The following is a 24,639-nucleotide window of genomic DNA, read 5'->3' on the forward strand; positions in this document are numbered from 1 at the left end:
GAATCAAGTCAACTAATCAACCATTTCGAACAGCAGATGACAACACGATTTTCGTAGTAGAATATTCAAATACAAGCAACACGTTTAGAATCAATAATATCTTTAAAAAGGGGTATCGATTATAATATTGAAGACAAATATTTACACAAGATTTACCTTGTATACATCACCAAAGCCTCCTTCTCCTAGTTTATTTTCTTTGCTGAATTTTTTGTGGCCTTCTTAAGATCATTATACCTATAATTAATTGGGCCCTTCAACTCAGTTGCTCCTAAGATATCACCTGTAGGGAAAACCAAAGCATGGATGTGGCGTAAATTAATCATCAATTTCAAATTGAATAATAAGTCTTTAATTTCCTAGTTATCTTACCTCTATGAATCTTCTTGGATGACGTTGATCGTCTGTGCAAAGCAAATAATGCAAGAATCAAAATAAACGATCCTCCTCCAACCACTCCCCCAATAATGGCCTTCCTCTTGCTTGAACCTCCTACAAGTCAAAATCGATAAAAAAAAAAAAAAAAGTGAAAGAACCATTATGAGCATATAGTACAACATTTCTCTCGTGAGGTTCCCTGATGTAACACTCATAACAGAACAAAAACCCGACACACATAATCTGAGTTTTTAAGATACCTTGCTTCAAGAAGGGCCTAATATTAATGGTTTGATTGTCAGCAAAGAAGGCTCTAGTGGAGTATCTCATGAAACAACCAGCATCATAGGTTTTAGCATTAGAGTTGGGAAGACAGATCAAAATTTCTTAAGGCAATGTTGAGGCAATCCTGGCAGCCAATTTGTGTAAGAGTCTCAATACATTGAGCAATGGCATAAATGCTTGAACCATTACTGTTAGGAACAGACGTTTCAGTGGCTGCATAGTAACCAGTGATTCTTGGTGTTGCTATGTCCAGATCCGTTAACACTTGTTGCACAGTTGAAGCAAGTTCAGTGGCGTTTGTGATCGTCCCATTCCCAGATTATGTTGTTTCCAGCGTCTGTGTTCTGATCGAAGAATCCACTGCTCTCATACCTTGATGCAACGCCAAAAGAGAAAAAGAAACGATAAATGATATCTATCATATCCTTGTTATTATCATTTAATAAAAACTGTTACTTTTTATTGTTTCGTATTCTATTCTGACTTCCATTCCGCTAGTTACATCCAAGTCTCCTGTAATTTTTTATTGCTTCTTTAATTTTATGTGGTTTGTACATTTGTGTTAGGATTAATGTGAGGTTTGATCCGTTCTCCTGGTGATGTCGATCAGAGTTTGATTAAAGGATCTTTAAAATTTGAAGAAAATATAAGAGGTTCATTCAAGTGAGTAATATATAGTAAATAATGGACACGCCGCGCAAAATATCTCAATTGATTTTTGATTAAAAAATTACGTGTATCAACAGATTTTTGGGTATTTATAATAAATTATTTTTCCTTCCTCTTCCTCTAAAGGACAGCTTAATTAAAACTTTTAAAAAGGCCTTTCGTCTATTAAAAAATATATATACACATAAATTATTTAAAGTAGAAAACATCGAAACACAATAAAAAATAAATTTAATACCTTTTATCCACGATATATGGAATATTGGAAGACATTTCTTTGCCTTTTATTTCACTGGTATTATTATGGATCAAAATAAATATACTTCACTTATTTTAAAATTTTATCATAATCAAGCAACTATTTTCTTAGACTTGTTATCAATTATTTTCATAATTTTAATTGTTATTTAAATTGAAGAAATATTGTTATTTTTCAATACCTTCTATCTTATCCTTAAAAAATTTTCTAAATTAAAAATTGTTTTCATATTTGTCAAATATATTATTATGTAAGAATAATTTATTTCGAACCAACTAAAGTTGGCATGAAGAGTAAGGTTCTCGTTGTTTAAACAAGTAGATAGGAATTCAATCTCAACTTCTATATATGCAGCAACTTAGTTAAGAAATGTCTATATTATCCTCAATACCTTTGGCAAAATAATCTCTACTATCAATGGAGCCTACTCCTTATGTTTTTAAAAAAGAATAATTTATCTTGTTTTAGAATAAAAAATGATTTATCTTTTTCCTATTTGGTTGTGAGTGTACAGTATGTAATTGGGTGTTAATTAATATAAAATAAAGTAAACTTAAATCAATTCATAATAGTTATTGCAAGTTATGAACAATCTAACTTAGTCTCGTATCTTCTTTTTCGTTTACTTTGTGTAACTTAGTCTCGTATCTTCTTTTTAGTTTACTTTGTGTCTTATGTTTGTTGTTTTCCCCTACCCACCTAAACACTAGTTATGTAGTTAAGTTGGACTTTTATATGTACTCGTTTTATCTTTATGAAATCTGATATTTATATAAAAAATTAATCTCACTTAATTTTTTAAAAATAATAAAGTAGTTCCATGTGTCTTGTTTTGTAATGGAAATACGTATCTGTCCCCAACAAGGGAATTTTAAAAAGTCAAAGTAGGAGTTCTACGCACCTGAGGAAGCAACCTTCGTAGATGATACGAGCACCGGTAACGCCGACAGAGCAGTTGCGTATGTGAACGGCGGCGAAATCGAAGCACTTGAGACAGTCGGAGATGGAGAGGTAGTTTCTGCACTGAAAAAGGCCGTACGCTGGATTGTTACCCTTCAACCGCCTGCGCCGTCGCGAAGTGTTTACTTTGGTTGCTGATCTGCGCTCTCAGGTCTCGCAGTGTTAAGTTTAAGTTATCACTGAAGATGGACAAGTCTGTCACGTTGTATTGGCTGCACCCTAGTTTCACAAAGTTGGTCTGTGGGTCCGAAACGACGCCGTCCAGTGTCCCCCATGACCAGATTATGAAACTTAAGAGAAAGAAGATGAAGCAGGGCTTTTGCTGCAGGTATAGCAACATGGTGTTCTTGCAGAAGAGAGAGAAAGAGTGATAGAGAAGGTGAAGAATGAATGATGAAGGGAGACGCTACTTATAAGAGTAGAAAAGCAGGCGGTTTGAAAATGACAGCAAACTATATAACCTGTCTGTGTGGTGTTTCTGTGCGTGTGTATGAAGATATAGGGTTTCATTCTTCATGAATGAAGACGATTAAGATGGACGTTGACTTTTATACCGTTAAAGCCATTATATGCTTTGTATGAAGATGTAGGGTTTCACTTCTAATTGAATTACAGAATAGCCCCATTTCTTTATATTATAATTCATTTCCATCTGTTACGAAAATGTTTAATCAATATATATATATATAATAAGATTCATAACAAAACATATTATTTTCAAGTTACAAATAGTATAGTTTATTCTTCAGAATTCATCTAAGAATAATAGAACAGGTCTAGGTGGCATTTCAAATTAAGATTTCATTTTGATTGATTATAGTTAGATGACTTTAAAACACAAATTTTCATTATAACTAGATATTTTCCCCCATGTATTATATAAAATATAAGGAGTAAGCCATACTATTTATAACATGTTATAATGATATATTAAGTCGATAGGCCATGTTAAACTGAGTTTACTTAGTAGAGATTTTTAACTACGACCAAATTTTGAAAATTAAAATTTTTAATAATAATGAGCTGTAAACCACGTTCTTGTTTTATAATATAGCAGTCTTATAAAATCAGGCACCTAATTAAATTAGATCAAATAATGATTTATTATTAAAATGGACAATTATGATTATGTATGACGTCTTGAGAAGACATTGCCCGTAGAACCGATTCAGACACATGAACTTTTAAAATTCCAGATCTTATCTGTAATCGGAATCTTGGCCAAGAAATATAATTTAGGGGCTGCTATTCCCTTAAAAAATTGTTACACACAAAACACACGTATGTGCATGTGTGTGTCTATATATTTTGTTAAAAAGATAAATTGAAGACATTGTATTTGGATTTTACTATGACCAAGTCTTCTCAAACTTGTAATTAAAAAAACACTCAAAATTATTTTTGGCTCAAAAACCGAATGGATAAAAGGGCACTCTTGTTTATTCATTCAAAATTAGCTGCTATTACATTGAAACTGTGCCCTATTTATGCTGTCATGGCCAAACGAAAATAGAAGGATTAAAACGGAGGTTACACAAGTTACAAACAGGTTTTGAATGCTATTAAACGTGGGATGTTTCTAAGAAGTGAATGCAGCATTTATGCTTCCATTTCTGCAGCTCTTGTTTCTGTTTCATTGTTGAAAAAAATTAATTCTATTGGTTGCAAAAGAAAAAGAGGTTTAACTATATTTTATATTCTTTATAAAACACTATTAAAATCTATAGAATAGAAAGCTTTTTTATTTTTGCTCACAAGTATCTTTATGTTGAAGGCGATCCTATTCGAGATACGATTGGACACTAAATGGGTATCTTTTTTAGTGAAAATTTGAATTTTAGTTTATCACATTATGAAAAACTAACCCCTCTCGCTAGACCCAATCCCGCTAATAAATCTATAGAAAGCTCTACTATAGATAAATACCAATGGGAGTTAGGCATAATGGAAGGAGCAAATACCTTATAACATGATGAATCGGTATTTGAATCCTCGCTGGAAAGGGTATCCACGTACAGGTAGTGCCTGATCGTGCATTTGGTGTGATCGATTTGTATTTTATATATATATATATATATATATATATATGTTCCAGATAATTATTCTGTGGAAAGTTATATGATTTATAAGTTATAAATAATATCACTCTTCTTAGACTCTACGCAAAATATCGGAATCACTGGTTCCCTCTTATTTTGTCATTCTTCTCAACCATACTATTCATCACTTAATAAATAGAATATTATTTTTTATGCCAACTAGACAACAAAATGCTTATTAGTTACCTTTTCTTTTTGTTCTTTTCAATTTGGAAGAATTTTTAATAAAATAAATAAATGTTTTCTATGCAAGGAATCACATTATTCATAACTTAATAATATCTCTTTCCCCTTCCAACGCACAAAAATTATCTATTTTCCATGTCATAAACACAAAAAAAACTTATAAAAAGTCCAACTTGCTTGTTTTTGTTTTTATTTTATAGCCTCCGTCTACACAGCGAGGGATTCACAATGATAAAATATTTGAATACCCCAACACTATCTATTTGGCAAATACATATGTTACGTCCCCAGTTGTTGAATTAAAAAAAAAGAAAAACAAGTCATTCGTAGGGAGAAGATTCAACACTCGTAACCAACCTCATATACTAGCAGCCATCTTGGAAGGAAATTAACAACAATGAAAGCTTTGTTTATCGGATTTGGAATAGTAAATAGCCTAAATATAAATAATACTTGATTTAATTGAATAACTGTTAAAGATTTTGCTATATTTTTGGCAAAAAAAAAAGATTTTTCTATATAAATAATACTCGGAAAGTTTTAAATTTCAATTTTTTTTAAGTGACTGCATGCATAAGAGTTAAAAGATTTTTTGAATTTTTATAGAAAAATATATCTTGACAATGTTTCACTGTTGATGAAATCTAATAGCTGCAATTAAAACATTTATTAAATAAGTGAAATTAGGATACTCACCGAACCCAACTCCTTGTTTTTCTTTCCGTTTACTTTGAAGTCAGTCGCTTCTACGCAATATATATACGGCACCATTATATAGTTATATATATTGCTTTCATAACGCCTGAACTAGAAATTATTGTCTATCTTCTTCCAAAAAGTCTCTCAAGTCCACCCTCTCCAAAAACTGTTATTCTAAGTCAACCCTCTACGAAAAATACAAACCTGTAGAATATTGAACAGCGTGTTTTGAATGTAGATTACCTGTCGTAGTGCCTCAAAACATAATGTACTTAAAAAATAATGCATTTGAGAAGAATAAAATTTGTTATAAATAGAATACAAATGAAAAGGATACTTAAATTCCCGGGTTCATGTCATGGTAAAACTTTCTTCAAGTGCAAAGTCATGCTATTCATAAACTGCTATTGCGTCCTAGAGGAATTCGAAAATATTTTCAAAATTGTGTGTCGGTCATTGAATTGGTAAAGACAATTAACGATTCAAAGTTGATTGATTTGGCAATAATAAAAATAAATTGTAATTAATTAAACTAACATGTTTTTAAATTTTATAGGAAAATTTAGATTTCTTTTTTAATGATAGTAAATCAATTTTTTGACTGTTTGATTTTTACAAAGTCGTCTTGGAAATGTTCTGAACTAAGTTTCAATCTGTTGTTTATTAAGTGAACCAATGATCGATATAGTCCAATTTGTTTGTCAACCAAATATATGAATACCATGGAGTAGTAGTCCTTTTTAGCATATTTATAAGCTCCCTTAACTGCCTGCCAATGGAGATCGGTAAGAGCATGCGTGAATTGACTTAATTTATTGACAATAAAAACTCAAATAGGCTTTGTAATTAAGGCATTGGAGCTCTACAACTACTTTAGTATTGCAATTATATAACCATTTTAGTTTTATTTGTAAGTCACTTTTAATATATTTCATAAAAATCAAGAAAAAATTTAAACTTGATTAATTTTATCTAAAAATTCAATAAGTTCCTAACTTTACTACTATATTAAATATATGTACTTTAAAAATAAAATATTCTAATATTTAATAACTTTTATGATACTCCCTCCGTTAAAAAATATAAAGCATTTTTTGAGAAGTTGGATGATAAAAAATGTAAGGCATTTAATAACATATTTTATTGTCTTTTTTTAAAAATGCCCCTATTGATAATGACTTTATATTTATTATAAGGTGTTTAATAGGGGTAAATATGAAAAGATAGGATTAGTTGAAAAGTAAGTAATTACTTTATTAGAGGGTGAGATTCGATTAAAAATGCCTTATATTTTTAAACGAAAAAAGTATTTAATAGGAGTAAAAGAGTAAAAATAGACACAATAATCAAAGTTCTCAATAAATAAGATAAAAAAAATTCTCATTATTCTATAAAAAAGACTAAAGAAGGAACCAATCTAACATTTGAGCTAGCTTTGACCCGAAAACTAGAGTAGGTCAACCTGGTTTAAAGAAAAAAAAGGAAATTTAGATTAAGTCTTTCAGATGCATGATTTCTCTTCTCTAGTCTCTAATTCTCTTCTGTCTTCTCTTCTCTAATCTCTAATCTCTCCTTCATAGCCTAAGCTCAATTTCTAACTTCTCCTTCAACCTCTGCCTCCAACTTTAGCGATCTAACCTTTGACATTGAGATCAAAAGCTCATGAGTCATGACATAACAGCATGCCTCTGGCTCTAACATTTTCCTTTAAGATCACGAGCTTGTGCTGACATGCCTTTATCTCCAGCTCTAGCGGTCCAAGCATCTAGCCTTTGATGCCGAGATTCCAAGCACTATAGACAAATTAATGCTTTATTTATATATTTGTATATATAAATATTATTTTTATTTAATTTTTATGTCATCATTTCAATCTCATGTCTAATCGGTTAAACCATAAAAACTGTGACCTGTTATTTTTTTTCAGTTGAAGTCCGATCTTGAGTTTCAAAACACAACTTCCACAAAGTGATATAAAATGTCTTATATGACCGCCGTAGGATAGCAAGTTGAAGAGTGCACAAGTGCTGCAGAAAAGTCAAAAGCCTAAACTCAAAGAAACACACTTTGGACGTGTCCATGCATGGTATTAACTTTGGCAAGCACTGGATCTAAGCTAAAGCCCACAACAAGAAAATAAGGATTTCAGACCCACTTGGGACTGAAAAAAGCTTAAGTTTTCTGATCACTAATACAAAAATAAGCAGCAGCAGTCTAAGAGTAAGAAAATTAAAGCTTCTAGTATCCGTTTAAGAAGGCATTGTTCGTATTGAGCTGCCTAACTTCCAATTCCAAGTCAAGCGAACAGAACAATAGAATTCTTATTATTGAGACCTTAATTCATACAGTTATGGATGCAGTCCTAAAAATTGTGTGGTTGAAAAAGTCTGGAATTAATGGTATGTTTGGGTTAATGAGCATTTAAATTTGGATTTGGATTTGGATTTAAACCAAATCCCTCATTGGGATATACAAGAATTTATGAATTTAAATTTGATTCAAATCCAAATCCATTTTAAATTATAATTTCTTGGTAATTTTAAATTATCTCTATACCCTTGTCATTTAAAATTTTAATAACTTGCAAACATCTTGACTTTTTCTTGTTTCTACTATTAATACCTTTATGATATTCATATATTTTCTCATCCCTTGTTGATTCAAAAATAGAAATATATAAACTTGTCATTATTTTTAAATTTTTATTTTTATTTTGAATCTCAGTTCATCTCTATTCTTCATTTAAATTTTTTTAGATTATCCAAATAAAAGGTTTTAAATACATAGATTTCATATGTGAGATTTAAAATGCAAGATTTAAAATCTAAAATTCATCAATCCAAACACTACCCAAAGAAATAAATTAAAGCATGTTAGTGCTAATCATAGATGTGAATTCCTCCTCCATCAACAAGTAGAAGTTCCAAAACAATTTCCTCTAACTGAAATTAAGATACAAATAAATCTTGGAAGTTTTAATCACTCAACACTAATTTATGAACTCTTACAAAAAATATTTAAAAAAAATGTTTAGTTTTATTTTGCCTCTTCTATAACCACCCTTATCTTTTTTATTCTATTTTACTTTGATCCCTCTTCATATGCTTGGAAAACATTTGAGCGAGGCATGATGAAAACACTGTATGAGCACGGAAGCACGTAACTCTGATAATGAGCTAGCCGAAATCCAATTCATCTATTTTTTAAAAAAATGCATGTACTAGTAGTATTATTAAACTCTTCATATTAAGCATGCTTGAGGATAGTTTACTTCACCAAAATGATTTAAGCTATATTTGATTAGATACATCATAGACTTTATCTCTTTTTAATCTATCTTCTGTCTTCTAAACATAGGACTTCTTTCTTTATCTCTAACCAAAACTGAAATTTGCAACAGAAAAAATCCATTATTGTCGCTAGTTCAGGATGAATCTAGTATACATTTACCATTCTCCACTTATACTTATTTTAGGTAGAATTAATATTAAGAACTTTAACTTTTTAAATCTGATATCTGTCAACATATAGATATATAATACTCCCTCTGTCCCAAATTATAGGATACTTTTGAAAGAGTTTTTTTGTTCTAAAATATAAGATATTTTGAGTAGATTAAGGTTTTATTAAATGCATCAATTTTAATATTATCCTTTCTCTTTCTATAATTAATTTCTATCATTCACTTTTATTTTCAATATATTAAATTATAGGTATTTTGAGAAGTTTATATTTTTATTTTGGAAAGATAAGGTTATTAAGTATATTTAATGAGGCTTATTAGTATATAAAATTTTTTCTAAAAATATCTTATAATTTAAGATAAAGAAAATATAAAATTTATAAAATGTTGTACTATTCATAAATCATGGCAACTCGTTCATTTAATCAGGTCTATGAACATTTAGTTATTCTTATTTTGTAAGCACCCTACGCAGCAATACATTCAAATTGTTGACATTTTATTGTTAGAATATTTTGAGATAAAAATGAATTTCAATTGAGTAGCTTTAACTACAACCCATTTAGCAGTGACATGACATGGCTTTCAAATATCAGCCAATGACTTGATTTCCCAGCTCCACGTCTCGAATATGTGGATCTCAACATTATCTCCCATCTTTCTGGTCAACAATGGAGGGAGACAATAATGATGGATTGATGGTGGTTTTGGTTTATTGCGTTTACTGTCATAAATAAATGCTTGCGTGCAATATACGGCACCATTAAATATATAATCTTTTCCTTATATTAATATCTAATATTACAAACTAGATAATTTTTTTTTTTGGCCAGACATACTAGTTAAATTTATGCATTACAACAACAAAAATGTAGATGTCATAATATGGTTTTTTTCATCAACAAAATTAAAATCACCATCGAACATGTAAAAGAGTATCAAGTTCGTTTTCACTCTAATATAATTATTGCTGGCATTGAATAGTCTTATCTATGATAATTTTTTCATTGTTCACACGTTTGGGAAGGAAATTTTATTCAAGCGACCGTCAAACATTAAATATAAATATTTTTTTTAACAGGTGAGATTTAAACTTTAATTTATTATGTTTTGAATGTTAAGATTTGACCTCTCAAATATGAGTCACTTTAAAAATATTAAAATTTAATTAAATAAAATTATTTTAATATTATCTTTTTTTTTCTATTTAATTCTCCATCCCTCTCTCTTTTCAATTTATTAAATAAAGGATACATATTTTTAAAATTTTATATTTTTATTTTAAAAAATAATATTGTTAAATATATTTAATAAAATTTATTGATATGTAAAATTTTATTTAAAAATATTTTATGATTTAGGAAGCAAAAAGGGGAGAGAGATTTAGAATTCATATCTTCTCCCTCCAAGTAGAATTCCAAGTTCACACTATACATGCAACAACTAGTTTTCAAATTAAAGTGATGATGGATCCTAAGACTTTCCCAAACTTCCTTTTCATATATTTTTCATAATTTGCGGCTGCATTCTTTAGAATTTTGAAAATCACAAAAGATAGAGAAACACATGCATTACCCCCACTGCCTTATCATCTATATATTAAGCAGTGATTTAATTTTAAAATTGGACCAATCATTAAATCAATAAACATTAATTTAAAAATAATTTTTTAATTTTTATTACATCAATCATAATTGAATTAGTATGTTTTAAAATATTCAAAAAATATTATAATAGAAGGAAACAAAACTATTAATATCTCATGTTTTAAAAGTATATTTCAAAATTAATCCGTATAATCTTCCGCGCACAGTTGGAGCTATCTGTATAAGAATGAGAATAGGAAAAAAAAAATATTAACACGTTAATTGATACAATATATTATCCTCCCAAAATCAGTAACGGTCTCCCCTACATTATTATAAGTCTTGGTCACACCTGCCACTTGTGATAGTTGTTAGTACTAATAAAAGCATCTGAATTTCACTTAGGATGATATTCTTAAGAGGAAAACGATTAACAACAAATCTTGATATTGTCAAACAGAAGGGACACCTTTTATTTTCTTTCTTTTTTATTGTTTATATATATAATAAAAAATATAACAAGTTGCACAAATAAATTATCCATTATGTAGCCAATTATCTTAAACTTTTTTTGGTTAGTCATAGGTATCCTCTAATAGGAGGCAATCATATTTGAGATACAATTGAACACTGAATATAAGCACATCTTCTAATATTATCTTAAACTTTATATAAAGTATAAGTCTACTGTCTAATTAATTTATATTGAGAAAGCTGCATAATGGGTCGCCCACATGATTTATTCCAAATCTTAAGCGAATCACAATGTTCATAAATTATTAATAATGTAAATTTTTATAAATTGTATGTTATATATTTATTAATTAACATTGATTACAATGACATTTTATCGTGACATGATGATTATTTATACATGGAATTCATGATGACAACATTTCATGAAAGGTATAGATTATATGTGAACTATCGGGTATACAGAAAAAATAAAATATCAACATTTTATTATATGGGCCACTTAATTAATAAAACGTATCAGTTCGAATATTTAATTCCTTGCCACCTCCTTTTTTTGGCAAAGATTCCTTACCATCTCTCTTTCTCTCTCTAAAAATTATCACGCAATTAATATTCTATCGTTTAATTAGTTTCTTTACTTTAATTTAATATCAATGCAAATTATATATGATTTATAGTTGTCAAATTCTCAAGTTAACTCTACAAGTTTAATATTTTTATATTTTTAGCTTATAAAATTATGTCAATTTAATCATAAACTCAAACTAAATATAAAATCGATTAAACTCGTTAGTTTATCTTTAAATTTATCGTTTTTATATTTCTAACTTACAAAATCATGTCAATTAATTCATAAACTCAAGTTAGATGCAAGCTTGATTAAATTTCTTAAGCTCGTTAATTATTTTGTTTAGTTGAGCGAGTTAAGTATATATTATGAAGAATTCAGTTCATAAAAGTTATAAGACTTGGTTCAAAGAAAAAAAAAACTTGAAATACAAAAAGCAATATTAATAAAAAAAAAAAAAATACCAAAAATAAGTTCCTCTATTTTAAAATTTTTATGTCTTGTATATTAAAATTTATCTTTGTAGATGAGTTTAATTTCAAAAATTTATATTTTTAATATATTTAAATTAAATTACAATCATATTTTAATGACTATTTATTAACAGAAGTAAATTCTTATGGGTTTATGATCCGAGTTTGTGATATGAATTTACATTTCTGTCACGAGTTTACTTAAACTTATAAGTTTAATAACCTTGATTTGATCATTGTGGTTAGTGGTCTCATTCCCCTTGAAATTTTACATAATTTCAAAAGGAGAAATTTTTAAATGAATTGGATGCACCAAGTTATCCATGGTGTCTCCAAAAAAATATTATAGATGATTGTAAGTATAAATTGATTAAATTATTGATAATAGCAGAGAAAGAAAAGCCAATAAGCTAAAGAGGCATTCTATTCAAAAACTAAAATCATTAAAAATAAATGATACACAAAATTTTAACATCTCTATTAAAAAATGTAAAACATTTTTAATCGAATTACACTTTCAATAATGTAATTACTTATTTTTAAACTAACCCAATCTTTTTATATTTACTCCTATTTAATAGATGTTTCACCTTAAAATAAATATAAAATAATATATTTAATAGGATACTTTTAAAAAAGGATAATGATTATACATCAAAATATTAAAAATGTCTTATATTTTTTAATATCTAATTTTTTTAAAAAATATTTTATATTTTTAAATAAATTGAGTATTTGATTGAATTAGTGTAATGTGACATTTTTTTATTGGAAAGGTCATAGACAACGTGCTACCATCATCCAATAATTTTTTAATACAGAAGACTCGCTTGTAAATAAAGGGGTGTAAATTAATAATAGTAACGAATTATATTTAAACAGATCATGGATGTATGTACTCATCTTTGGACACGTGTCTATTTTTTTACTAATATTTTATTTTATCCAAGACGATTGTCAAACGCATAATATCACTCATTTTCGTTGCCGTCAACTTCAAAAACGATTACTGACAAGGAATCCATAGCCAGAGAAGCCATTTGATCTCTCTCTCTCTCTCCCCTCCTCCTCCTCCTCCTCCTCCTCTTCTCTAACAAAGCATGCTCCAATCTACTAATCTCCTTCCCTTATTCTTCTTCTTCGTGTGCTGGTCATGCGGGACTCTAAACGTCGTGGTTTCGGAGCCACAGACCAATCTTCTGTACACTGCGTGCAGCCCATACTACGAATTCGTGATCTCCAACTTCAGCATCTTCAGTGAGAACCTAAACGCAACGTTTCGAGACCTGAGAGAGCAGGTGAAGGACCAAAACAAGCACTTCGCTACGTCGCAGGTAGGAGACCAGAACAACCCAGCTTCCTCTCTTTTCCAATGCAGAGACTACCTCTCCATCGCCGACTGCGTCGCCTGCTTCGACGTTGCTGCCGTTCAGATCCGCAACTGCTCCGCTGGGACTCATGGTGCTCGCGTCGTCTACGACGGCTGCTTTCTCAGGTACCGACCCCACAAGTTCAAGTTTGACTTCTTAATTGAATAATATCCCACGGTCCTAGATTACAATACACTTTTGAACAAAATCTCATATACTAATTAAATTTATTAGATATATTTTATAATTTATTTTTTTCAAGATAAAAATATAAATATTTAAAAATACTCTTCATTTAATACTTCATTAATAAAAAAAAATATTGAAGAGAAAGAATATATTGAAAAGGTAATTTTAGAAAAGTATTATTAATGAAAATTTATTTTTATCAAAGTGTCTTATATTTTAGGACGCTAAATCATTTTTAAAAATATTTTATAATTTGAGACGAAGGGAGTAACATTTACGAGCCACTTAGTAACACATGTACTGCAGATTAGGAACCGATTTTGGAATGAACACTACCACCAAGGTGAAAAGATCTGGATGGTTTAGATTTTAATCTAACTGTCTAGACTTAAAGAATTATTTTTTTAGAATAAAAAATATGAAAATTTTAATAAATACTCAAAATTTTAATTTCATTGCCAGCCACATTATTGTATTTGCTTGTGTATCGCATTGACTAGTGATTAACTAATTATTATTGATTTTTAAGTAATAAAAATAGAGACCTGAGCAAAATATAATATCTAAGAACTCAGATTTTTTAATTATTTTCAAAATAAAAACTAAATTTACTTATTAAGTTTTATAGGATTTGCTGTGATGAGTAGTGAAGAATGTTACAATTTGAAGTAACTTTTTCACGGTCATTAATAGTAATTTTAATTGCAAATAGACCAACGTTCAAAATTGATTATCCCAACCATACTAGCTAGCTTTCCATATCCAGAAATTCTCTGAAGCATTTTTGACATAAGAAACAGATAGAATTAAAAAAAAAAAAAACAAAGAGGGATATATTATAAGTCTCGTCTCTAGACTATACAAGTATTAAAGACAACGTTTACGATACTTCTCTATTTCACCCTCTAAAGTACTTGAAACTTGAAAGAACCTAAATTACTGTTTTAATTAGTTATAATTTATAGTATTGGAAAGTCCTTTATTTGTGCCTTTCCATATATACAAAATTGCTAGATTATTCACCTTCATCATTCTCCCGATTCGGTGTACCTTCATGCGCACTAGACCATCAATAAAATTGGAAAAATGATGTGTGATACGTTTTCTGGTTTGTTAAGGTACGAGGTCAGCACTTTCTTCAGTGAGACAACCTCATTCAATGCTGTATCGTGCGGGAATCGTAGTGCAGGAGATCAAGCCACAGAATTCACGTCAGCTACCCAAAAATTGCTAACGAATCTGCAAGCGACAACGCCCACAATCACTGGCTTTTATGCAGCTAGCAAGACCCAAGTGCCTAATAATGGTGGAACTATATATGCCTTCGCTCAATGTATTGAAACTATCACACAAAGTGCTTGCCTGGATTGCCTCAACTCTGGATATAGCAATATGCAGACTTGTCTTCCCAATTCAGATGGCAGGGCTTATGCTGCTGGCTGCTTCATGAGATACTCCACCACTTCCTTCTTTCCTGATAACCAAACCATTGATACTATTCCCTTGGTCAAACAAGGTACAATTCATTCCAGGATTTAAGTATATATAAGGAAAAATACAATTGCTGATCCCTATACTTTTATCTTTTTTGGTTTTAGTCCTTATATTTTCTTTTCATTACTCTAAGTCCCTTAAGTTTTATTTGTCTGCAACTCTAATCCTTATCATCATTGACAAAGTTAAATCTATCGTGATATATAATTATGTCAATCCAATAGCTGAATTGGAAAAATTTACAATGAGTTGTCCATTATAAGAGCAAAATGGCTACTAACCTTTTTATTGGAATGTCCTAGTTGTCATGTCTACTTCCCTTTAAAGCTGCATCCATTGCTTGTTTAAAGATTTTGATTTCATATCTTGCTTTTTTTTTGCCTTCTACTCATTTTTTATACAATTCATCATAATTTTAATAAGCCAACACAGGAAGTAATGGAGTTTATGTACATGTTAGCTACTGTTAAGCCCTTATGATCATATTTATAAATAGGGACTAAGATTGCATACAGATAAAATTTAAATGACTTGAAGGAACAAAAAAAGAATACAAGGTCTAATATCAAAACATACTAAAAGTATAGGGACTAACAAGTATATTTTTCCTAGATATAATTATAGATATTTCAGAAGTGATATATATATATATATGTATGTATGTATGTATGTATGTATGTATGTATGTATGTATGTATGTATAGTGTTTATAGTGAGTGGCTTAATCACTTGGAAATGAGGTACCTGTCTTGGTTGCAGGTCGTAGTAGCAATAATAAGGGGGCTATTATTGGTGGTGTGCTTGGAGCTGTGGTTGTTGTTTTGGTGGTCCTTGCATTACTTGTTTGGATCAAACGACCAAAAAAGCCAAAAAGTGTTCCTAGAGGTAAATAATTTGAAAAGTCATTAACTACCGTCTATTGAGTTGTGATATTAAAATGTGATCCTTTGCTTTTCACAGAAAGAGGACGTTATGGAGTTTAGAGTTTATTATATATGAAGTGACGAATCCTTGACTGGTTTTACCAATTTGTGAAGAGATCACTTTGGCTGATATTTTCCTTAACAGATGACATACCTGGAGCAAGCAAGTTGAAACCACCAGTAACTTACAATTATAGGGACTTGAAGCTTGCAACAAAAAATTTTAGTGTAGAAAATAAACTAGGAGCGGGAGGGTTTGGTACTGTATACAAGGTAAGTTTGATTTGACTTTCAATATTTTGATATGGATCATGACATAAAGCAAAAATGTTTCAAATTGAGTTTTACAGTGCTGTAAAACGTTTAAGTTTTGCAAAGGACAAAGACAGAATTAATAATACTTTCATGATTAGAAATTTTTAATAATCATGGACAGGGTAACTTGAAGAACGGGAAAGTAGTGGCGATCAAAAAATTAACTTTACGAAACTCCCAAAAAATGGAGGAAGAGTTTGAGAGCGAAGTGAAGCTGATAAGTAATGTTCATCATCGAAATCTTATTCGACTTCTGGGATGCTCTAGTAAAGGAGATCAAAGAATCCTTGTTTATGAATACATGAAAAACACCAGCCTTGATCGATTCTTATTTGGTAAGTTATATCAACCTAAAAAACTTTTATACCGTTCTTAAAAAAAAATAAGCTACTATACTTCTTAATAACATCATAACAGATGGACATATTTCCAACATAACATGTCATTGACTCCAGTAATTAACAATAACTTATATTTCATAATTTGTTGACTAGTTTGATAAACAAATAGATCAGTTACGTACCTATACTTCAACATTCTGAGATATATCTTTCTCGTTTTACCCTTATCTTTTTCCCACCCTCAATATGTGTAAACTTGGGAAACAGGTAAAAGGAGAGGTTTTCTCGATTGGAAGCAGAGATTTGATATTATTTTAGGAACAGCAAGGGGATTAGCCTACTTACATGAAGAATTTCATGTTCGTATAATACATAGAGATATAAAGACCAACAACATCCTTTTAGATGATGATCTTCAGCCCAAAATTGCTGATTTTGGATTGGCAAGACTCATACCTGAAGACAAATCTCATCTTAATACAAAATTTGTTGGAACATTGTAAGTTGAAACAATTGCATTTTTATCAAGTTTTGTTATATTACTAAATCAGACATGCATGATACTATGTGTTCGTGTCAATGGAAGCTCTTAGAACCTGTACATAGTTTTAATGATACCTTTTCCCTTTGTCCTGTTTTCTATAGAGCATGAATTCTTCAAATCAATTAGCATGATGTAGTAAGTTACTTGTCAAACGTCTATATTCCTATTCCATGCATGGAAAATGTCTATATTACAGATTTTGTTGGATCCCAATATTTACTTATTCATGTTAGAGACAATATCATAATCAATTACATATCATTCATGTTAGGGGGTACACAGCACCTGAATATGCAATTCATGGCCAATTATCGCAGAAAGCTGATGTTTTCAGCTATGGCGTTGTAGTCTTGGAAATCATCAGTGGTCAAAGAAGTGAAGAATTGAAGGTCCATGGTGAAGTTGAAGGCGAATTCCTCCTTCAAAAAGTAAGAAAATTTTCATAACTATTTTAAATAAGCATTTTAAATTTCTAAAAAAAAATGGAGGACTTATTTAACAACTCAATATTTTACAACACGCCTAACTCTTTTATAAAAGCACTTATCTAATAAAAATTAATAAAAATGTTAACCTATGTTTTTGCCTTGTTTACCACTCTTATTCCATTTCATCTTAAACCCACTTGACAGGCTTGGAAATTATATGAGAGAGGAATCCACTTAGAGTTGGTGGACAATACCTTAGACCTTAATGAGGATGATGCAGAAGAAGTGAAGAAAGTCATGGAGATTGGTTTGCTTTGCACTCAAGCATTTGCTGACATAAGGCCAACAATGTCAGAAGTAGTTGTTTTTCTCCAAAACAAGGCCTTATCAGAGAACTTAAAACCCACCATGCCTCTCTTGATTCAAACTAATTAATTAGAGCTCCAACGGAGGCTCCTTAATTATCCTCTCTGCTGCATCCTCTACTACATGCATCTAATATACTGTCAATATTGCGTTCTACAGAAACGTGTGGTTTTAGTGTGACTTGGAGTTCCTAATCATAGAAGAAAGAGAAAATGGAAAGTAATGATCCTTCATTCCATATACCACTTTGTATAAATTAAAGTCTTCTCACTTGAACTTCGATTAAATTATATTTTGTTTGGCTTTCATTGTGAAGATGTTTATGAGATGTATAGCTTTTCAGAAAATGGATCCACGCAATGATTATAGTTGTTGCTCGGTGGAAAAATTGAAAACATGACAAGTCTCCCATGTCATTTTTGGTAACCTTTTAAAATTCACTTTACTTTAACATGAATCAATACTAATGTACTAATATATATGATCATCAATACATCCATCAATACGTAAGAAGTCAAAAATAATTATCACATTATGTTTGATAATTTAATTTCTTTCTGTTGTAACTATTAAATGTACACATCAAGTAATTATAATAATTAATCACAGCTATATAAATGTGTAAGTGACAAGCCTTAATTTTTTATTAATATGAAATTTTAATAGTGACTAGACATGAAAAAGCTGGGTGCAATGTGGGATCCTAATGTTTTGCCACTTTTGGGCAAACACTTAGTGTGTTTAGATTAAGGAGGATTTAGATTTGAATCAAATCTCTCATTTGAATATATAAAAATTTATGAATTTAGATTTGGTTCAAATCCAAATCCATTTGAAATTATAATTTCTTTATAATTTTAATTTTTCTTTGTATCCTAGTTTTTTAAAATTCTAATCACTTTAAACATTTTGTTCTCTTCGTATTTTTAATATTAATTAAAAAACTAAATTTGTCACTTTTAATTTGTTATTTTTATTTTGAATCTCAATTCATCTCTCATATTCATTTAAAATTTTTTAATTAAACTATTTAAACAAATGATTTTAAATACATGAATTTCAAATGTGATATTTAAAATACAAGATTTCAAAATCTAAAATATAAGTCCATCAATAAGATTATTCAAATTTGGTCATCAGAAATATATTATAGATGGTCATTCTCATTGAGAACATGTGTGTCTATGATCTATAATAAAAATGGAGAGAGTTGCACTGTTTCCAAATCCTGAATAGTACTCCTTCCGTTCAAAAATATAAGATATATTTAACTAAATCTCACCCTCAATAAAATAATTACCTACTTTTCAACTAACCTTATCTTTTTATATTTACCCCTATTAAATACCTTATAATAAATATAAAGTCATTATCAATAGGAGCACTTTTGAAAAAAAAAAGGCAATGATTACACCTCGAAAGACTAAAAATACCTTACATTTTTTAACATTCAACTCATTAAAAAATGTCTTATATTTTTTAACAGAAGAAGTACACATCTCACTCTTTAGGATTATTCATGCATATTGGTAGTATTTTATTCTTTTTTTTTTTTCATTCTTTCCGTGATTATATTTTCCATGAAAGGGATGGATTGGAAAAGAGAAAGAGAATGAAATTGACTATTTTCTGGATAGTTTCAGAAAAGAAAAAAACATTAATTTAATTAATCTAGTCACTAGTCCTCTGAGGGTAAGTAGTTTTTGGTTTTGAAAATGAAAAGTTGACTTCCAACCCAATGCTCATCTTCATGCGCGGACCATTTAAAAGTTGTTCTTTCCTTTTCCAATGTTAAAAGTAAACTTTATTCCCATGAAGAGGGCCCAGATGTAAAGGCTCAATGGCGGCTTTGGTACATAGAAATTACAGTTTTTTTTTTTCAGAATAAAATGAAAGCGAGAAAAATATCTTCACTTTTATTATGTTTGGTATATGGCAAAAGGAATTTATTAAGGAGAAATAAAAAATCCCAAGTTTATGGGAGAGATGAAAAGTATATTTTAAAAAAATGTTAATAATATAAAGACGAATTTTAAAAAAATCGGAGAAAAAGTAAAAATAATCTGGCAGCTCTTGTAAATTGTGAATAACATGATTTTGGATCATATTTAGACTTTGTTTGGATGCTAAATAAGCTGACATGCATTTTTGGGCAATGGAATGCAAACAAAGCCGTATAATATAACATATTGATCAAGATTTTTGGGTTTACATTGGGTATAATGACTCCTATTAAAAAAAGAATCAAAATTAAAAAGATCTAGTTAAATGATTGATGATGTTTGAAGAAAAATATTTTAAATTTGCAAATAAGATGTGTTTTTGTACCAATAAGGTTAGGTCTATGTGTTTAATTGAAAAGGCTGGTCCCCATTATTGCAAGCCCGGACTAATTGGCCAGGTTTACCAGTGAACAAGTCACCTAGCTAGTCCAATTAATTTAACAAATTGGTTTCAACCTTGTGCGTTCAATGGGCTGAGTCAGGTTATATTTTATTATTTTTTATTCTTTTCTCTGCCCTTTTGAAAATATTGAACCCTAAATTTCTTAATTAACATATTTAATGTTGTTGTATTTTATTATTATTAGAAACTTATATTTAATATTTGTATAAGAATTTATGAATGAGTTTTTTATTTACTTGAGAATTACTAATTTTTTTTATTGAAATATCACTATTTTCATTGTCAAATATAAATATTTTTGTATATTTCAATTAAATTATACTAATTCCATCCCAAATTATAAGATATTTTAAAAAAAAATTTATTGTTTTAGATAAGACACATGATAAAAATAAGATTTTCTTAATGATACTTTTTCAGTATTATCCTTTCTATATATTTTCTCTCTTTAATTTTTTAATATTAGTAGAGTATTTAGTGAACAGAATTTTAAACTATCACGCCCCAAAAATTGGAGAGCGACCGGCACGGAATATGAACCGTTTCACACATCCTTGTAAGCCTTAAATCATAAATTCACTCTATTTCTAAAATTAAATTAGATTTATATTGAAACTATAACACTTTTGATACTAATAATTATAACAAAATTTTAACATGTTCATAAAAATTTTGATAAAACCCCTTCTGTAAATAAAATCTCTCAAAATTTCTACAATACATTGATGCACTCAATATATCAAATAAATCAGGAGGTTAGCTCCTTCCAGCCGTTAGACAGCATATATATCAAAATAAAAGTCCTAGTTATAGCTTATGTGGAGCACCTAATCATACTTTCCAAAAATAAAATAAAATAAAATAAGATATATAAATATTTATAATTACATCAAAAGAAAAATTTCAATTAACCCTCCACCTGTCTATAAGTGCTCAAGGATCAACAGGAAGATCAATTTCAACTAAAGAATCTGAGATTAAAATAATTTTTTAGTGAATAACGTCCCAACAATAAACAATAGAACATAAATAAAATAAAAAGTTTGAAATAGTTATATAAGTTAAATAGATAAAATTTTCATAAAAATTTACTTTAAAATAAAATGGCTCTATAAATTTCAAATAAAATCTCAAATCATTGAACTATCTTAGCAAATGATAATATCACTTAATTCAAGAAAGCATATAAATGAAATAAATATTTATAAATAAATTTCTAAATAAAACCAATAGTATATGAAATCATTAAATGATTGGATTCATAATTATCGAAACTTATCAGAACAATTAACAAACATGGACACACAGTCCGCGAAAGTAAATAACCAAACGTAGCTTATGTTATGAAAACAAATATGAATACACAGTCCACGAGGATAAGTAATCAAACATAACTGAAGCCACAAAACAAATGTAGACGCACAGTCCATGAGGGTATGTAATCAAACGTAGTTGAAGTTACGAAACAAACGTGAGTACGATGGTAAGTAACCAAACGCGGCTTATACTACGAAAACAAATGTGAACACACAGTCCACGAAGGTAAGTAACCAAACGTAGCTAAAGCCATAAAACAAATATGGACACACAGTCCACGATGGTATATAACTAAATGCAGCCGAAGTTACGAAACAAACATGAGTACGATGCTCATGAATAACCATCCTTCCGTTCCACGTGCATTGGCCATCGCACGGGGCTAGCACCTCCTACAAACACCCTACTAGCTAAGTATACTATAGCACGCCAAGGGCTAACGGAACTGCCGTTAGCAATCAGTGTTCTGTATAAAGTTTCTTTTTAAAACCATTTTCAAACATGTAAGAAAATCATCACTTTCAAAATACAATTCTCATTCTCAAAATCAAACTCGCATGAATACTTTTAAGTATTAAAACTTTCCAAAATCAAATTTTATATCCAATGCTCATGCTTGTATTTATTGAATAATCAAAAATTTTTAATGCTAATGAAAAGAAATTTTATTAATCCTGAAAGAATATCTCATAAGGATAAAACATTCATATGCTATGATGAATCGTTTTTCACCACTAATCAACATAATTATTATTAAAATAATCAATGTAAAAAATAAATTTGAATAAGAAAAATTTATTAATAAATTAGTTGGGACACTATCCACTTACCTGTAGAATCTTCAAAACTCAAATTCATTTCTTACAACTCTAATCGAGCTACCTTCCTTATAATTACCCTATAAAGTATAATAAGATTTTAATGAACTTTACTTTTGAATCAACAAATCTCTTTAAAGGAAATCCATTCAACAAAATAAAAAAAAAACTTTGAAATTTTAGCAACAACATTTATACATAAAAGGTTTTTCTTTAGGCTTTTTACCAAGCATCTAATGTACGACATTCCAAACCATTGAATAAATATATAATCTTTAATTCTCTTGACCAATCATTTTCAAATATTCAAGTATGACTTCTAAATTGATAATATACCTTGTACACTCTTTAGCCTTATAACTCTCAATAATTCTAAGGCCTTCGATAAGATCTCAATAATTCCTTTAATGAACTCCTTTTCAAAAGTTCAATTTAGATTTATAGCTAATAATGTTTAAGCACTATCATTTATGTCACTAATTTCCTCCATAATGCTTTAGCCATATCAACCAATTTACTTGAGATAACATTTTCTCTTCAGTACATTGTTTCCAACCATACAATTAGAATTTTCCAACCTATCATATTATATCCAACATTTTATTAATAACCATTCTATCCCTAAGAATTTAAAGTCACATATAAATTCATAACGATTAAATTTCTTTAATTTGTAACTTACAAGCTAAATTCATGGATCAATAACACTCAAACTAAATGTTTTCTATCACAATAACGAATCACATTTCATAAATCTAAGATATTCAAGCAAAACTATCCTAGAGGCATTTTATCGAATACTTATCATCCATTAATTCTCAGATTAACACCAAACCTCTTCCCCTTAAATCTCATCTCCTACAAATCCCAAAATTGATATTAAACTCAATCAGCCAATCCTAATTTCAATTCTTCAATAGAAAAAAATTCAATTGGACCTTAAAAAAAATTAAATCTAATTCCTCTTCTTCAACATAAACATAAGTGCATTTATCTACCAAAAATCACACTCTTAGAACTAAATTTTTAGCTTGTTTAAATCCGATTACTCCTCCTGTTTATACATAGCAACAATAAAAAAATAAGTCACAACTCAGCCATATAACACACTCACATTTTCAGTGAGAAAAATAAGACCCCAAACACCCATCTCAATCAGCGAAGTTAGCAGTAAGATGAGGAAGTTAACTAAGCAAAATAGGGGATGAAACTGACGCACCATGGCTACCCACCCTTGAACACAGTGACAACGTTGAACTAAGAAGAAACAAGGGAAGCCATCGCACGGTCAAGGAAGAGCAAAGGAGGAAGAAGATCGCAAACCCACAACAGTACTTGTAACAGCAGCGAACCAATACCTGTAACAGCAGTGGACCAATGGAGGGGAAGAAGGACGAGCTCCACACATTATCACCTAGACGACACCGAAGGAGGGAGAAGAAGGAATCACGATGAAGCCTGAGCAAGGAGCGAGTAGATCGACTTGCAACAACAAATTCCGGTGATCTGAAGATAGTAGCTAAGGAGGAAGAAGAGGCAAAGACCAAGCACACTTCATCAATAATGAGCAGAAATCGGCAGTAACTAGAGACAGGGGAAATGAGAAGCAGTGTCATTTCACGGCAGATCCTCAACAGAGAAGAAACAAGCAAGCTCAGCTACAATGAGGGAAGAAATGAAGAACAACAGCGAGGAGGAGATGAGCAGAGAATGAACGAAAGATTTCTCTAACTCTCGGTGATTCTAGATTTGTCAAAAATGCCGAAGGAGAAGGGAAAAAATGAGGTGGCGCGTGCATATTGATCGAGAGAGAGAGAGAATATAAACAGGTCTTTATGAAATTGTAAAAATTACAAAAAGAGGGCCCAAAATTTTTTCTAATAACATAAAAGACACAAGTACTTTGGTAATTTTCTTAAAATTTTAAACTAAATAAAATTAATTTATTACTAACAAAAATTAAAACTTTAGACCTTCAAGTAAGCTATTAGCATAAGTTCCAGTAACTCACCCTTCCATTTTTCAT

The 24,639-nt window shown here is 29.8% G+C and overlaps 2 protein-coding genes and 1 long non-coding RNA gene across 7 annotated transcripts; 1 reads left to right on the forward strand and 2 right to left on the reverse strand.

The window, feature by feature from the left end:
* Positions 1–161: 161 nt before the first annotated feature.
* LOC129302094 (uncharacterized) lies at positions 162–3,060 on the reverse strand. 2 transcript variants are annotated; one of them, XR_008591175.1, is made up of 4 exons: positions 2,493–3,060; positions 639–1,035; positions 373–489; positions 162–283 (listed from the first exon to the last, which is right to left on the reverse strand). It is a non-coding gene; the product is annotated as an uncharacterized LOC129302094 (long non-coding RNA). The 2 variants fall into 2 exon arrangements; XR_008591176.1 differs by having other exon boundaries at positions 373–492.
* A 10,082-nt stretch (positions 3,061–13,142) lies between these two features.
* LOC129303039 (cysteine-rich receptor-like protein kinase 2) lies at positions 13,143–18,380 on the forward strand. 4 transcript variants are annotated; one of them, XR_008591394.1, is made up of 8 exons: positions 13,143–13,597; positions 14,780–15,177; positions 15,915–16,040; positions 16,224–16,351; positions 16,515–16,728; positions 17,002–17,233; positions 17,596–17,686; positions 17,911–18,048. XR_008591394.1 is itself a non-coding variant. In XM_054942037.1 (8 exons), the coding sequence occupies exons 1-8, from the start codon at positions 13,203–13,205 to the stop codon at positions 17,925–17,927; spliced, it is 1,647 nt and encodes a 548-aa protein (XP_054798012.1). In that variant the 5' UTR covers positions 13,143–13,202; the 3' UTR covers positions 17,928–18,061. The 4 variants fall into 4 exon arrangements, 2 of the variants coding, with proteins under 2 accessions (XP_054798012.1, XP_054798011.1); XM_054942037.1 differs by having other exon boundaries at positions 17,550–17,686; positions 17,911–18,061; XR_008591393.1 differs by having other exon boundaries at positions 13,144–13,597; positions 17,596–17,706; positions 17,911–18,050.
* Positions 18,381–22,328: 3,948 nt separating this feature from the next.
* Positions 22,329–24,335, reverse strand: LOC129303041 (uncharacterized). Its single transcript, XM_054942038.1, has 2 exons — positions 23,833–24,335; positions 22,329–22,693 (listed from the first exon to the last, which is right to left on the reverse strand). Exons 1-2 carry the CDS (start codon positions 24,227–24,229, stop codon positions 22,689–22,691), a joined length of 402 nt encoding a protein of 133 aa, XP_054798013.1. The 5' UTR covers positions 24,230–24,335; the 3' UTR covers positions 22,329–22,688.
* Positions 24,336–24,639: the final 304 nt, after the last annotated feature.

Source organism: Prosopis cineraria, unplaced genomic scaffold (genome assembly GCF_029017545.1).
Source record: "Prosopis cineraria cultivar Desert tree isolate PC_DT_omini unplaced genomic scaffold, ASM2901754v1 PC2, whole genome shotgun sequence".
NCBI classification, from domain to species: domain Eukaryota; kingdom Viridiplantae; phylum Streptophyta; class Magnoliopsida; order Fabales; family Fabaceae; genus Prosopis; species Prosopis cineraria.